Genomic DNA, 16,071 nt, shown 5'->3' on the forward strand with positions numbered 1-16,071 from the left:
ACAAACCAGTGCAGTTTCCCCAGTTCAACAGTTCTCACTGAAAATGTAATATCTCAAAGATTATAGGCTAGATGAAACACAACAGTCCCAACTTCAACATACAAAGCCATAACAAATCACTCTATATTATTTCCTTTGTGGGGATTGAATTGGCCGTTTTCCGGTAAAATAAAAAACTGTGTCATACACTGCACTAAGTGTGTCACTTAAACATACAGTGACGTAAAGCATTAATAGGTCTGGGAATTCTCTGCAGTCAAGGTTTATTACATTAATCCACTTGACATTCTCCAGTCCAGTTCATCTTCCCTCGATAAAGGATTCATCTTCAGCAGTGTCCTCTGAGGTGAGCTGGGGAGCCAATAAAACATAAAGACATTGTGGTTATGAGAGACAATAAATGAGGGAAAGCTGTAAAAGAAAGTGTGAAAACTGAGGAAATTGAATTTTGGATAAAATATTAAAATGGTCCAGGTCATGAAATGAAAATAAACCTGGTTTGGAAATTACGAGTTTCATAAGCATTTTATTTGGTTATTTTATGTAATATATTTTTTATGTTTTTAGATTCCAATATAAGTATTGAGTATTGAGTAACTTGAGTATGATCAATCTCAAGGTGTAATTTCAGTATCTTGGCAATACAACAGAAATACATTGATTACTAAAAATACTGATAATCAATGAATTCCTATGAATCCAGCCAAATTCCTTGTTGAGTGGAAACTTCTTCAATCCAGGCCTATGTCATACAACTCTCAGCCTTAAAACCTCACAAGTGACAGATTGCATGGGGGCGTAGTAGTATGTGTGTTTGTTGGTGTTTGTGAAATATAATACCCTAAAGTCCTTTCAATAGCAGATTCAGAAACAAAAGGGGTTGCATGCTCTCTGTTCCCTTTTTAACTGGGCCCCATTGCAATGAAAGTTGGAACTCAATAACGGTATAATGACACACAGGATGTGCCATAACCATTGTGGTCTAGGCCTGGGGTGGTGAGAGACCCCATGGCAAGACAATGTAAACCAAATATTTGTTGTTATTTTTGCTATAAATTGATGAAATATATGAAGTTGCATTAGTCAAGCATAGGTAGTGAGGTCCAGGGGCTTGTCATTGAGTTGTTTGCTGAAGCTATGATTGACCTTAAAATGAAAATAAATGTAACTGCGGGAAAGCTTTGTTTAATAACAATATTTTAAAGGTAATGATTACAGTAGCAAACAATAACACGTGGCTAAGCTCATATTTCGATTAAGTATGTCTTTATAACTGATCATCAATGAACTGTCTGTAGATAATCGTCTTTGTTCGTCATTTTCCGTTACTCGGCGCACTTCATGAGAGCATTTGGGAAATTGCAACCATTTTGCAGTCGTGTGGTGTGTGTGTCGGAGTAGAGCTGAGATTTAACGAATAAATAAAAACGCGAAATTAGACACCCTCCGGCAATGGAAAGGTATGTGTTCACGTTTGCTTAAGCGTGCACGTTGATTGTGTGATTAATTATATTCGCGAAAGGTTTTAATCTAACTATCGACGTATCTATTTAATAACGTTAAAAGCTAACGGTAGCTTATTGGGCCGGCCACGTTTGAATTCGTTCTGAGATGGTGGCCCGCTTGCCACCCATCTTCTTAGCATTGCATTAGCTAGCTAGTACTACCGTATAATTTCACAACGTACACCTTGCTACGAAACTAGCTAGCTAACGTAGATATCTAGTTTATTAAGATACACCATCTATTTAAGAGTTGTGTTAAACCGAGATTATGCTGCGCCAATATTTCTACAATTTCGTTAAGCTCGTTAACTACTGTTAAGCATTCAATGTCGCGTTTTGGTTAGTTGAGCGCGTACGTGCCCCTACGCGTTGGTCGGACGAGTTTGGTAGACATTAGTGTAGCCATCAGATAACGTTACGGTAACTAGCGACCATTAGTAACTAATTTTAATTTAATTTTACCTTTATTTAACCAGGCAAGTCAGTTAAGAACACATTCTTATTTTCAATGACGGCCTGGGAACAGTGGGTTAACTGCCTGTTCTGGGGCAGAACGACAGATTTGTACCTTGTCAGCTCGGGGGTTTGAACTCGCAACCTTCCGGTTACTAGTCCAACGCTCTAACCACTAGGCTACGCTGCCGCCCCGATGACCATTAGTAACTAACGTTACGGTAACTAGCGACCATTAGTAACTAACGTTACGGTAACTAGCGACCATTAGTAACTAACGTTACGGTAACTAGCGACCATTAGTAACTAACGTTACGGTAACTAGCGACCATTAGTAACTAACGTTACGGTAACCAGCGACCGTTAGTAGCTAACGTTACTGCTAACGAGTTGGCTGACGAGGTCTGATATCCGAATGTACTAACGTCGCTACAATTTGCAATGAGCTTCCACGTCAAACAAAATGTATGATGACGAATTGTTAGCTACACATTTTAACGAAATGAAATTGCAAGACAACTACACTCACACTGGTAGTTCTTAACCTTGTGGGTAACGTTAGCAAACTGGTAACGTTAAGATAGCTAACGTTAGCTTGCTAGCTACGCCTAACTTGATACTTGATGTTAATTGACAACATACATTTTTGCTTCCATTAATTAATTATACGTTGCTTGCACTGATTTGTGTGCACAACTGACATTCATATTTCCCCTGCCTTTTTCAGCATTGTCAGTGATGTTGCAGTTGGCATGAAGGTAAGTTTGCACTTTCGCAACTGACTTTTCAGGATCATTTCATTAATTGGGGAACGATGTACCAAATTCATTTATGTATACATTCATATTTTACAGAGAGGCTCAGATGATTTGAGTCTCTACAGCACCAGCCCTAACTCTGTGACTGGTGAGCTCATTTTCCTCCCATTCAGTCATACAGAAAAGTAAAGCAATTCACATTCTAACATATCCACAGTCAATGGTCCTTGACACATTTTAACAGCTGAGAGGACAGCTGATGCGATATATTCATGCATGACGCTTGATTTCACAGCTAACGGCAATGACAGCAGTAAAAAACTGAGAGTGGAGGACAGGATGGAGAGTCCCCCTTCCCGCGTGCTCCACATCAGGAAGTTGCCCAGCGAGGTGTCAGAGACAGAGGTCATCGCTCTGGGCCTACCGTTCGGCAAGGTCACCAACATCCTCATGCTGAAAGGAAAAAATCAGGTGAGTTAATGTGGGAAGAATTGTTTGAGTTATTTTTCTTAATCATTACACTACAATAAGTTAATTAAGGACAGAATATGGCCTGACCATTTGGCCTTGTTAGTTTTTCCTGGTCCAATGGCCAGGAACAACTCCTACGAACAACTACCCTAAGCATGTTTTTTTTTAAATATATCTAGAATCACACTATTTAATACTACATAGTAGTATTGGGTATAGAAGGAATTTGTCCATGTTGTCTGTCTTCAAATGGTCCTCTTTCGATGTACCAGGCGTTCCTGGAGTTGGGTACGGAGGAGGCGGCTGTTACCATGGTGAACTACTACACGGCGGTGATGCCTCAGGTCCGCAACGTCCCAGTGTTCATCCAGTTCTCTAACCACAAGGAGCTGAAGACAGACAGCACTCTCAACCAGGTGAGATTCTACCCTTCCCCAGAAAATACACTTGTGCATGACTGGTTCTAGGTTCTAGTGTAGACACTGAGAAACAATGGTGTATGAGTGAGCCTTGGCTATTGTGACGGTACTTTTTGTTGATTTGCAGACTGTTGTAATTTTCCCCCTTTTTTTCCCTCCTCTATTTCATACGTACTTATCAAGCGTGCACAGGCTGTCCTCCAGGCCGTGTCGGCAGTGCAGGATGGTGGCTCTCCCAACTCTGACAACAGTACGCTGGACAGTGTTCTAGCCCATGCCCCCAGCCCTGTGCTCAGGATAATCATCGACAACATGTTCTACCCCGTCACTCTGGACGTTCTACAGCAGATCTTCTCCAAGTTTGGAACAGTCATGAAGATCATCACGTTCACCAAGAACAACCAGTTCCAGGCCCTGCTCCAGTTCAGTGAACCAGTCAACGCCCAGCAAGCCAGACTGGTGAGCAGACAGACAAACCACTGGTGTATTATACATGTGGTCCTCTGTAGTTAAGTTGGTAGAGCAAAGCTTTTGCAACGCCAGGATAGTGGATTCGATTCCCATGGGGCCACCTATGCATAAAAAATGTATGCACGCATGACTGTAAGTCGCTTTGGATAAAAGTCTGTTTAATTAGTATATTCAATTTTTCAGTTCTGTCAATTTACTGTGAAGGTTGATAACAATTGCATTTCTCCAGATTATGACAATTATTCAAACAAAAATAAATAAAACAAAAAGCTTACTAATAGTCATTTCTCTTATCACTTTGTTCAGTCCCTGGACGGCCAGAACATCTACAATTCCTGCTGCACGCTGCGGATCGACTTCTCCAAGCTGGTCAACCTGAACGTCAAGTACAACAATGACAAGAGCCGGGACTACACCCGGCCCGAGCTCCCTGCCGGGGACGGCCAGCCTGCACTAGACCCTGCCATGGCCGCCGCCTATAACAAGGACTCCTCCCTGCTCGGTAAGACCTTTCTCCATCCATTCTCTCCCCTTTTCTGTCTTCTCTGTCTTTCCAGGCCAGTCCAGTCAGCTCTCTCTCCTCTGTATAGAAGTCAATACCACTAAGTGTTCTCTCTCAATGGCATTCTGGGTATGGACTTATCTAATGCTTTGTAGAGATCGGAGGACAACAGAAATCCCTACCAGTCCAGTAACACACTGTTAAGTGACGAACAAAAGAAGGAACAAGAACATAATAGAAAATGGGTCACTGTGTGTTATCGACAGTCTGCCATGTTCCAAGCCATATAAGAGCCTTGTCAATTTGATGAAGCTTTTTTGAGTTCTTCTACATTATTACTACTCCCACCTGCCCTCTGTATAGTTAAGCTTTTCCCTGTACCTCCTCTCCATAGGTACCCCCTCTGGAATGGGAGCGCACTACTCTAATGGTGGAGGATTTCAGTCTTCTCTCTCCCTCTCGCAGGGCGGAGGTACCTATGCTTTCCATGATATTTCCTTTCTTTCAATCTCTAAGTCTTACCTGCTGTGTGTCCATGTCGTCCAGGAGAAAGAGGCAAGAGTAGTTTGTGGCACAGCAACCACTCCTGTTGGACCCCTTTTAAAATGGTCTAATAGCATGTTTGAAATATCAGTTTGAGAATAACCAAGGATGTCATAATAAAATATGTGATAGGCCATGACATTGGAATAATGGATGGTTAGCTTTAGAGTTGACTGACCTTCCCTGTGTCTTGATTAGCTTTTGACAATGAGGTCTTGCGCTATGCAGAAAAAGTCCCTTTGTGTGTGTTATGTAAATGCATGCAAATCAAATTTGTTGGTTGTATTCGCATATTTAGCAGATGTTATTGCAGGTGTAGTGAAATGCTTGTTCCTAGCTCCAACAGTGCAATAATATCAAACAATACACACGTCTAAAAAGTAAAATAATGGAATTGAGACATATTAGGATGTGCAATGTCTGAGTGCACACGACTGGTGTGTGGACATGGCATGCACACTGTAACACATGGCTGTGTGGTGTGCTTTGCCCCTGTCTCTGTCTACCGATTAACGTGCCTGGCCTGGCTGTTCCTCCAGGAGCCATCAATCCAATGAGTGCTGCGGCGGCAGCGGCGGCGGCTGCAGGGAGGATGGTGCTCTCCGGACACTCTGGCTGCAGCGGCGTGCTCCTGGTCAGCAACCTGAACGAGGAGGTGAGTAACGCGCCCTTTCTCTCTCTCTCCCCTTCACTCTCCTCCGTCAGTATGCAGATCTCACTCAGATCTATTGCCTCTGACGGTACCTTGTACATCATTGTCCTTTGATTCCGACATCGACTTTGAGCAGATGTTTGTGATTCGCGGTATGACTGGTGTAATTTCATGATTGGAAGGGTTCAGAGAAAAAGCAGTGGAAAAAGCTCCCCATCTATACAACTTGGCTATTTAGTCTAACCTTGCGTTTTGTTGCACAGATAGTCAGTACCTTTATGGGATGATCTATTACACCTCATGATCAGTACACAGAAATCTGACATTTCATTTTGTAAGATGGCTACAGCAATATTCAGTGTTGCTCTGCATTCTTTGAATGTTTTTCAAAGCTCTGCTGCACACAACTTATCTAGCTTGGCCTGATGGTGTTAGTACCAAGACGAGTGGATTGTTTCTCTGTCAGGCATCATTCACCACAAGGTCATCCCCAATGGATGTACGTCCAGTCGAGATGGAATGGCGACGCATTCTCACATCGGGTGCTCATTATTTATGTGAATTTTATATTGGCCTCGGTGCTTGCATATGTTTTCTCTCTGTCTCCATATCCTAAGTCAACTGAACCGCAGTTACTTCTCAGGCTCTGTCTTAGTGAATAGAGGGTCTCTCTCTCTCTTTCTCTCTCCTATGCATTTCGTGCTAATTTTAACTACGGTCTCCTAAACTCTTTCCCTCTCTCATTCATGTCAAGTGATAGTCCTTCCTAACTCTCGTTCTTTTCTTTCAAAGCTCTCTCGTTCACACCTGTCTATTCCAATGCCTTTCTCTAAGCTGTCAAGTTGGTATGGACTGTGGGGGCTACACCAACCACTCTCACCTTTTTCTCTCACCTACTGTCACTATCTATGCTATATCTATGCTATGTCTGTCTATACATTCTCAACAGAAGTAATATTCTATCATTTCTCTCCCCAAACACTGGGTTTGTGGACTTGAAAATGTGTTCTGTTTATGCCATAACTCTGTAAGGTGGTTTTCATGTCTTTACCTGCATGGCCCAAACTCCCCTCCTTTTGAAACTGATGGTGTAGCCCACCTGCTTTAACCAATATGCTTGCATTTCATACGCTAGTAAAGCTTCTAAAACCTGAACTTGTCATACTTTTCTGCATGCCCTACCCACATCCCTATCATTAATTACTATTGGCTACAATCTAGGCTTTGGTGTCTATGTACTCGGCTCCCTCTTTGGTCTCCGGTGTAAACATTTGGCACTATTATTTTCTTGTATGTTTAGGATTACCCCCCACCACCACAGCAAACCAAATCCAGCCATTTCTGACCAAACTCCTGCATTTTCCAATGTACTGACCTGTTTTTTATTTTATTTACGCCACATTGCTACCCCCCTTCATTAATTCTTGCCCTTCCCTCGTTCCCCCTTTGTGTCCTGTCTGCACCCTGTTACTCCTCCCCCTCCTTACCCATCCTCTACATGTTCATGCTTTGTGCCTGAACAAAAATGTTCCTCCTTGGACCGACTTGCCCCAATTAACTGCCTTGAACCCATGCACCATGACCACCTCATCATTCTACGGGAAACCACCCTCTGTTATGGATGATCTGTCCATCTTGGCTCTCTACCTCCGACTCTTCTACCTCTCTACCTGTCTTACGCTGCTTGCTCTTCTCTCCTTCTAAAGATGGTTACGCCCCAAAGTCTGTTTACCCTCTTCGGTATGTTATTGTTAGCACTACCTTTTTCATATATATTTTTTTCTTCTTTATTCCATCTCCATGTAAAAAAACACACAAAAACAACCTAGCTCTCATTTGATTTCTGATTAGTGTTTCCATAGTTGAGGAACTGTTTCATCACATTTTTGTTTAATCGTTCATATTGATTTTAGTTGAGTACATATTATTTTGGCCATCAAGGCCTCCAGTCTCTCTTATTCTCACTCTGGGGCAATTACGTTAATGCATGGTTGATTATTTGGGATGTAGGTTTTTCTGTTAGTTTTTTTTCCATTTCACAAAGCTAGTTATTTTTGGGGGGAGGGATTTTATCTGCATATTCTCTCTTCTGTCTATCTTGTACGTCTCTTGTTCTAAGACTCCTTGATTGGTTTAAATTATATGGATGATTTCTCCATCCCCTTTTTACGACTAATTTTTAAACTCTGTCTCTGAAGGACTAACGTTGTCCTTAATGGTTCAATCCTCTCCCCTCTGCTCTGCCTTTGCACTCTCCTCTCTCGCTCCCTCCTGCCGTCTGCCTATCATTATAATGAAGGGGTGTACGGTGATGCTCAGCGCGTGAAGATCCTCTACAATAAGAAGGACAGTGCTCTTATCCAGATGTCAGACGGGAACCAGGCCCAGCTCGGTGAGTGGGTTCAGTCACGCCCCGCTTCTGTACCTCTTGTCTGAGTTTTGGAGTGTTCTTTCAACCCCCCCTTAAACTAGCTCCTGTTTGGATCGGTTCCGCTCAATCCCTGTGTTATCCTGCCAGGCCCCTGGCTGCCCTGCTGTTCCTTTCAACAGAATATAAAATGTTTCTGGTAAATCTACAGTTCTTGCTGTGTCTTTGAGTTCATTGTTTTCCACAATCCCAAAATCATAGTTGAAACTAATTTGAATGGAAAATGTCCTAGGACGATCCTAAAGGGAGTCTTAACATTTCTAATTAAAGGTAGATGAAAATGATATTTTTGCATCTGAGCCTCTGTTTTGGATTTATCCCATGGTTTTGACAGTGTGCGGGTCCCTATCCTTTCCATTATCCCGTTTTTGAAACCTATTGGCATTGTGGCATTGTTTTTTGAATTCGAACTAAAAGAGAATTTCAAATGAATGGCAGAGAAACACCTCTACATTAAATGCATGAGAAACATGTCACTGTAACCGTGTTTCCTATGTGCCTGTCCTCTCAGCGATGAGCCACCTGAATGGCCAGAAGATGCACGGGAAGATCATCCGTGTGACGCTTTCCAAGCACCAGGCAGTGCAGCTGCCCAGGGAAGGGCTGGATGACCAGGGCCTAACCAAGGACTTCACCAACTCCCCCCTGCACCGGTTCAAGAAGCCCGGCTCCAAGAACTTTCAGAACATCTTCCCTCCTTCCGCCACGCTCCACCTCTCCAACGTCCCGTGAGTTTGTCTAGAGTTTGACTGGATTCTGGCTGTACCATTTCATAAATATAGCTAGGGCGTTAGAAGGTTCAATTAACAGAAATTCCTCAGACGAATCCAATGTAAGTTTGAGTTCCTGAAGGCTCTGGTCTCAGACCTCTACTGTTCTCATTATATATATGCTGCCTCTTATGATGTTTGGCACATTAGCATTGATTATTTTTGCACCAGACTATTGTTGAGTAGTTTGCTGCTGAATTTAGGGGGTTGGGTGTAGCACTGGTAAGATGTTGCAGTACGAGAAGATTGAAGTGTGCTAGTGTATTGACATGGCTGAATGTGCTTGCATTGTGCTCACGGTCAGTTTCGGACTTGACAGGGAGGATGTGACAGAGGAGGATCTGCGACTGCTGTTCTCTAATGCTGGGGGCATTGTGAAGGCCTTCAAGTTTTTCCAGTAAGACTATTTTACTGCCCGTAACTTATTATCACATTTAGTCCCAAGCCTGAGCCTTTGAACACCACAGATGTAATGTGCAGCGATCTTCATAATTTTACCACTTGTGTGTGTGACTATATGATCACATTTCCTCCCTCCCCCCAAATAGAGGCCACAAAATGGCACTTCTCCAGATGTCCACGGTGGAGGAGGCCATCCAGGCCTTAATGGACCTCCACAACTACGACATGGGCAGCAACCACCACCTGAAGGTCTCATTCTCCAAGTCAACCATCTAGATGAACCACGCCATCACAACCCACCCCTCTCCTTGACTAACCTCAATTAGTCAATCATTGTGACCCTCACCTTCTAGGGGGAAACTTTTCAGTCAGACAATATTAATTATCAAAAGCCCCACTACTAGTTGTGACGGTAGTTTGTTCAATGTCGTTGTAAAACAAGCCCCATCTAGATCCCCTTATCCCCCTCAACCTTAGTTTGTGTGGTTGGCAAGCTCCCTTCCCATGTTCATCATGAAGAGGAATTGTATTCCCTCTTTTATTAGAATGAATCAGCAAAAATGTGCCTTACTCAGCAAAATATTATCATCGTTTTGCCTCCTTACGGTTCTACAAGTGATGGTCTAGGCACATTCTGTTTGGGGAGGGTAGTGTGTTTTCTTTTTGTTTTCTCTCCCTGTGTACATTACTGGATGTTCGCCAGATTTTATAGCTTCGATTTTAAAACATTTTTCATAATATAGGCGAGGGACCTGATTAACGGATTTAGATGAAGAAGCCCATATTCAGTTTGTTGGCTTATTTTTAAACTCCCGGGCAGAGTGAATTTTTTTTCTCCCCCATGTTGAGGATTACTGTAAAGGCTGACACCGTTGTACATTTCACCTGCTGAGGACATCCGCTTAGATGTTCCCTTGCTGTCTGTTTTTCAAACCTTATTTGCATATACATAATTGTTCCTTTTGGAAAATGTTTGATTTGAGTGAAAATGTCAGTGAATTGTTTTGCTTGTGTACTGATAGGTCATGGTAGTAGTGAAGACATGTTGCTGTTGCATGCGTCCCACATCCAGTTAGGCAATGTGGTCATAACGAAGTATGATTGTACATGAGGATGGACTGACTGTTGGGGACCAAAGTAAATGTGCCTTTTAGACCTACTTTGATTTATGTTTTCATTTACAAAAACAAATGTGGCTTGTGTTTTGATTCGGGGGGAACACTAATTGAAGTCAAACAGTCCCAGAATGTTTCTCCTTGATTTCAATGATATTCTGTGTGGTTTTTGGTAAAGGATTTTACCTTTACACCACACCTCCAGTAAAAACTGAACACAAAATACAGTAAATTAAAAAGTTTAGGAATGTGTGGAAAAAGGTTGTATATTTTCTACATGGATCGAGTTTTTACATATAGTTTGGAAAAGGCACGATTAAAAGCTAATTTTCTACCGAGTGAGTCCGTTTGATGGTTCCTGCTGTGTGTACCTACTCTGCTTTAACTCTGTAGCATGCTCAATAAACTCTCCTGTAGCTCTATTCACCCTCTTCTGTCTCCTATGCTCTCACTTCCTTTCTCCTCTACACCTCTCTTACTGTTCTGATTTTTCTCTGCCTAGGGGGGAAAATACATTTTATTTTTGGAACAGGGTGGCAATACCAGAAGATGACAATTGGAAATATTAATTACATTTGAATTTCCCACCCTGCTAACCACTTGCTTTACTAAGATTATCTGACTCAACTGTTGCTGTATGTTTTCTAACCCTTTCATTTTACAGCTATGAACTCCTTGCTCTCTTGTCTAAATCTCACAGGTGAGTACGGTAACGCAATATCTGTTAAAATGTAAATGTTATAGAACTACTGTTTCAGATTCGAACAGCTGTATCGTTCTGGACCATACTCAACCATGCCTAAAATGTCAATCCGGATTCTACTGTGGGCTGATTTTTAAATGCCCTAAATTAAAAAACATTAATCTAGCCAAATAAACTACATACTTTCCCATGATGTCATGACATTTCTTTTGTCTGAGGCACTGTCCTCGCATAAACCAGGTTTCCAACCGACCATTTAAAAAAAAAAGCTATTTTGAGGATGCTGGAATCATTTTGAACAAATGTGTATATCCCTATAGGAGACTTGAAGTAGCCTAATCTGATTAAAACTTTGTTTATGCCACAAATTGTATAACAAATAGTCTATATTGAAGCGTTAGATTCTAGGTGCGTGAGAAATAGAGGCACAGCACACAGCTTTCCTGAATAACTGGGCCTCCCAGGAGCATATGTGGGCACATTTATTATAGGATAACTTGTCAGAATGATGATCTGTTTTTAGAAGAAAAAATACAGCCAGTGACCTGATACTATACCTTATAAACTTGAGAGTAGACCCATAACTGATCCAAATGGAATGTTCAAATTACAGTGCGTTTGTGACATTATTCAAATGACATTTTCACTGCAGCCTAGAGTATAATTTTGTACTCACTTGAAAGCAATAATGCAATTATTCATTGCGTTGTGGTGTTGTAAGCTACTATAGCCTAGGAAGGATAATTGTATTGTCCCTAAACAAGATCAATAGGGGAGCTTTTTGAGCTGAGTGTTTCATGTCTTCACTTTTCTTTCATATGCAATGATGCACCTGGCGTGCCAATCAGCTATTCCTATCTGTTGCCTTCATATTGAAAATGTATGAATGGTTTTATGTGTGGTATGATTGATAGTTAGCCTATTGCAGATCTGGACAAATGATCCACCTACCACTATTGTCACTATGAATTGTGGATAGAGGGCAGGATAGACAGACTTGTAAACTATATTGACCTGTGGTGAAGTAAAAGTTGCAGATTTAAGCAGATGAGTAAATGTGGCTAGGATGGAAGAAATTATATAGTAAAAGGGGCCAAAGAGCGAATGTAAACCAGGGAGAAAACACACTACCCTCCCCTGTGCCCAATCAACAATAATAATAAAAAATGCCCCCCCCCCCCCTCCCCCACAATACATTTGGAACTGTCCCCTGGTGTGGTCTCCATTGCAAAATAACAAAATCCCAAAGAGCCAATTGTTATGTTCAGTCCAGTCGCAAATCTAATAAATGTAAGCGGGGTGCAGTTAGGCCAATGTGTACCTTACCAATTTCACAATATCAAGGTAATTTCCCAAAGATTATAAAACATTTATCTAAGACAAAGATGTTCATGGCACCATCTTGACTTGGGGAAATTGCTGGCAGTTTCAATAGTTGTCAAAGACTGAATAATTCAACATCCCTTTGACAAGAGTTTATTTAATTAGTGCTGACCTCTGTCTCTCACATAATGTCCACAGGGGTGAGACAGGTGCCCCTGTTTTTATACGGTCTATGGACAGGTGTCACGACATTGGACACAGGTCAACTTCTCATTTTCAATTAATAGTGTGTGTGTTCAGGTGCATTGGTGAAGCATGAGAGGAGTGTTAAAGGTTATATGGTCAATTTCATTTCCACAGTAGTTAATCCAGGAAACTGAAATTCAATTCATACATCAAAATATCCTAATAACTTATGGGGGTCTTTAAAGGTCTTTAACTGAATGTCGGTTTAATTGCTTGAATTAAAATTCATAGACTGGAATTGAACCCCTACCCTGATGTTTAACCCAGTAGACTCTGATAATACCTTTCATCAGTGGCTACATTCTGAGCTGGCGTATAAAAAGACAAAAAAAGCATAAATGTACATACCTTGTGGTTTCACAGAATCCATAAATGTAAGGTGGACAAGCTACCATCTGATCAACCCTCATATTTTATTTAAAACACTGCATGCATTTATTCACAGATTAAAGCTGAAACTCGGTGACTGCCCCCATTTTCTAAATCAAATTGACTGTTATCTATATGCAAATGACTCGCCTCTCATACGTAGTTTCAATAATTAATGTGGATGACGGTTGACACTGGGGCCAGGATGTATTTTGTCCCACTAGATATCCTGCCTAAACTGCCTCTCCGCTCCAATCGGAAACAATTAGCCGGTTGGAGACATGAGCTCGGTTCCCATATTGCTGGTGTCCTTCTGTATAGCTGATGTATGAAAAGAGGACTGTATCGCTCTGTAGTACTGCCTTTTGGTCTTTGGGATGCCCCATTAATACTGTATCGATATAGTATTTTCATGGACACCTTTCCTTCAGGATTTCCTAACAGGAGAACAGAACATGTACAGTATATATACGATGACTTTGGGAAAGGATCTAAGAACATGAATTTGCCATAGTGAACTCGGCGCATCTAATTAAAGCGAGTGCTTTCAACTGTCTTAATAAATCAATGAAAAGCCATAATGGAGAAGATCAAATTATAATATCTATAGAAAGAGGGGGGTGGGTGAATATAATGATGGACTCCTTGCTAATATGTATAAGTAAAGAAAAAAACTAATTCTGACAGGTATTGTCACTTACTGTCCCAAACCTTTGGCAAGCTGTTATAAAGTATGCTCCTGTTATACTGTATGTACAGTGCATTCGGAAAGTATTCAGACCCCTGGACTTTTTCCACATTTTGTTACATTACAGCCTTATTCTAAAATTGATTAAATCGTTTTTTCCCCCTCATCAATCTACACAATACCCCATAATGAAAGCAGTTTTTTTGTAAAAATTTGGCTAATTAATGATTATTTTTAAACATAAATATCACATTCACATAAGTATTCAGTCCCTTTACTTTGTTCTTTGTTGATGCACCTTTGGCAGCGATTACAGCCTCGGGTCTTCTGGGGTATTACGCTACAAGCTTGGCACACGTGTATTTGGGAAATTTCTCCCATTCTCTGCAGATCCTCTCAAGCTCTGTCAGGTTGGATGGGGAGCGTTGCTGCACAGCTATTTTCAGGACTCTCCAGAGATGTTTGATCAGGTTCAAGTCCAGGCTCTGGCTGGGCCACTCAAGGACATTCAGAGAGTTGTCCCGAAGCCGCTCCTGCATTGTCTTGGCTGTGTGCTTAGGGTCAATGTCCTGTTGGAAGGTGAACCTTTGCCCTAGTCTGAGGTCCTGAGCTCTCTGGAGCAGGTTTTCATCAAGGATCTCTCTCTACTTTTCTCCGTTAATCTTTCCTTCGATCCTGATTAGTTTTTTTATTTGATTTATTTAACCTTTATTTAACCAGGTAGGCTAGTTGAGAACAAGTTCTCATTTGCAACTGCGACCTGGCCAAGATAAAGCATAGCAGTGTGAACAGACAACACAGAGTTACACATGGAGTAAACAATTAACAAGCTAATAACACAGAAAAAAAGGGGAGTCTATATACATTGTGTGCAAAAGGCATGAGGAGGTAGGCGAATAATTACAATTTTGCAGATTAACACTGGAGTGACAGGGCTTCCCGGGTGGCGCAGTGGTTAAGGGCGCTGTACTGCAGCGCCAGCTGTGCCATTAGAGTCCCTGGGTTCGCGCCCAGGCTCGACGCACAATTGGCCTAGCGTAGTCCGGGTTAGGGAGGGCTTGGTCGGTAGGGATGTCCTTGTCTCATCGCGCACCAGCGACTCCTGTAGCGGGCCGGGCGCAGTGCGCGCTAACCAAGGTTCCCGGGTGCACGGTGTAGCCTCCGACACATTGGTGCTTGGGGAGAAAAAGGGGTAGAATTCTAAAAACAAAACAAACAAAAAAACACTGGAGTGATAAATGATCAGATGGTCATGTACAGGTAGAGATATTGGTGTGCAAAAGAGCAGAAAAGTAAATAAATAAAAACAGTATGGGGATGAGGTAGGTAAAAATGGGTGTGCTATTTACCGATGCAGCGATCTCAGATAGCAGATGTTTGAAGTTGGTGAGGGAGATAAAAGTCTCCAACTTCCACGATTTTTGCAATTCGTTCCAGTCACAGGCAGCAGAGAACTGGAACGAAAGGCGGCCAAATGAGGTGTTGGCTTTAGAGATGATCAGTGAGATACACCTGCTGGAGCGCGTGCTACAGATGGGTGTTGCCATCGTGACCAGTGAACTGAGATAAGGCGGAGCTTTACCTAGCATGGATTTGTAGATGACCTGGAGCCAGTGGGTCTGGCGACGAATATGTAGCGAGGGCCAGCCAACTAGAGCATACAGGTCGCAGTGGTGGGTGGTATAAGGTGCTTTAGTGACAAAACGGATGGCACTGTGATAAACTGCATCCAGTTTGCTGAGTAGAGTGTTGGAAGCAATTTTGGAGATGACATCGCCGAAGTCGAGGATCGGTAGGACAGTCAGTTTTACTAGGGTAAGTTTGGAGGCGTGAGTGAAGGAGGCTTTGTTGCGGAATAGAAAGCCGACTCTAGATTTTATTTTCGATTGGAGATGTTTGATATGAGTCTGGAAGTAGAGTTTACAGTTTTGCCAGACACCTAGGTACTTATAGATGTCCACATATTCAAGGTCGGAACCATCCAGGGTGGTGATGCTGGTCAGGCGTGCGGGTGCAGGCAGCGAACGGTTGAAAAGCATGGATTTGGTTTTACTAGCGTTTAAGAGCAGTTGGAGGCCACGGAAGGAGTGTTGTATGGCATTGAAGCTCGTTTGGAGGTTAGATAGCACAGTGTCCAAGGACGGGCCGGAAGTATATAGAATGGTGTCGTCTGCGTAGAGGTGGATCAGGGAATCGCCCGCAGCAAGAGCAACATCATTGATATATACAGAGAAAAGAGTCGGCCCGAGGATT

At 42.2% G+C, this 16,071-nt stretch overlaps 1 protein-coding gene across 3 annotated transcripts; it reads left to right on the forward strand.

The window, feature by feature from the left end:
• Window positions 1–1,353: 1,353 nt before the first annotated feature.
• LOC115103194 (polypyrimidine tract-binding protein 2-like) lies at window positions 1,354–10,823 on the forward strand. Of its 3 annotated transcripts, none has more exons than XM_029623947.2 (14): window positions 1,354–1,460; window positions 2,686–2,716; window positions 2,813–2,864; window positions 3,012–3,187; window positions 3,460–3,603; window positions 3,790–4,065; window positions 4,384–4,579; window positions 4,974–5,051; window positions 5,662–5,777; window positions 7,481–7,514; window positions 8,074–8,166; window positions 8,714–8,930; window positions 9,277–9,369; window positions 9,521–10,823. In XM_029623947.2, the coding sequence occupies exons 1-14, from the start codon at window positions 1,453–1,455 to the stop codon at window positions 9,648–9,650; spliced, it is 1,644 nt and encodes a 547-aa protein (XP_029479807.1). In that variant the 5' UTR covers window positions 1,354–1,452; the 3' UTR covers window positions 9,651–10,823. The 3 variants fall into 3 exon arrangements, with proteins under 3 accessions (XP_029479807.1, XP_029479809.1, XP_064861900.1); XM_029623949.2 differs by having other exon boundaries at window positions 9,292–9,369; XM_065005828.1 differs by lacking the exons at window positions 1,354–1,460; window positions 2,686–2,716; window positions 2,813–2,864 and having other exon boundaries at window positions 2,993–3,187; window positions 9,292–9,369.
• Window positions 10,824–16,071: the final 5,248 nt, after the last annotated feature.

This window comes from Oncorhynchus nerka, linkage group LG20 (assembly GCF_034236695.1).
Source record: "Oncorhynchus nerka isolate Pitt River linkage group LG20, Oner_Uvic_2.0, whole genome shotgun sequence".
Lineage (NCBI taxonomy): Eukaryota > Metazoa > Chordata > Actinopteri > Salmoniformes > Salmonidae > Oncorhynchus > Oncorhynchus nerka.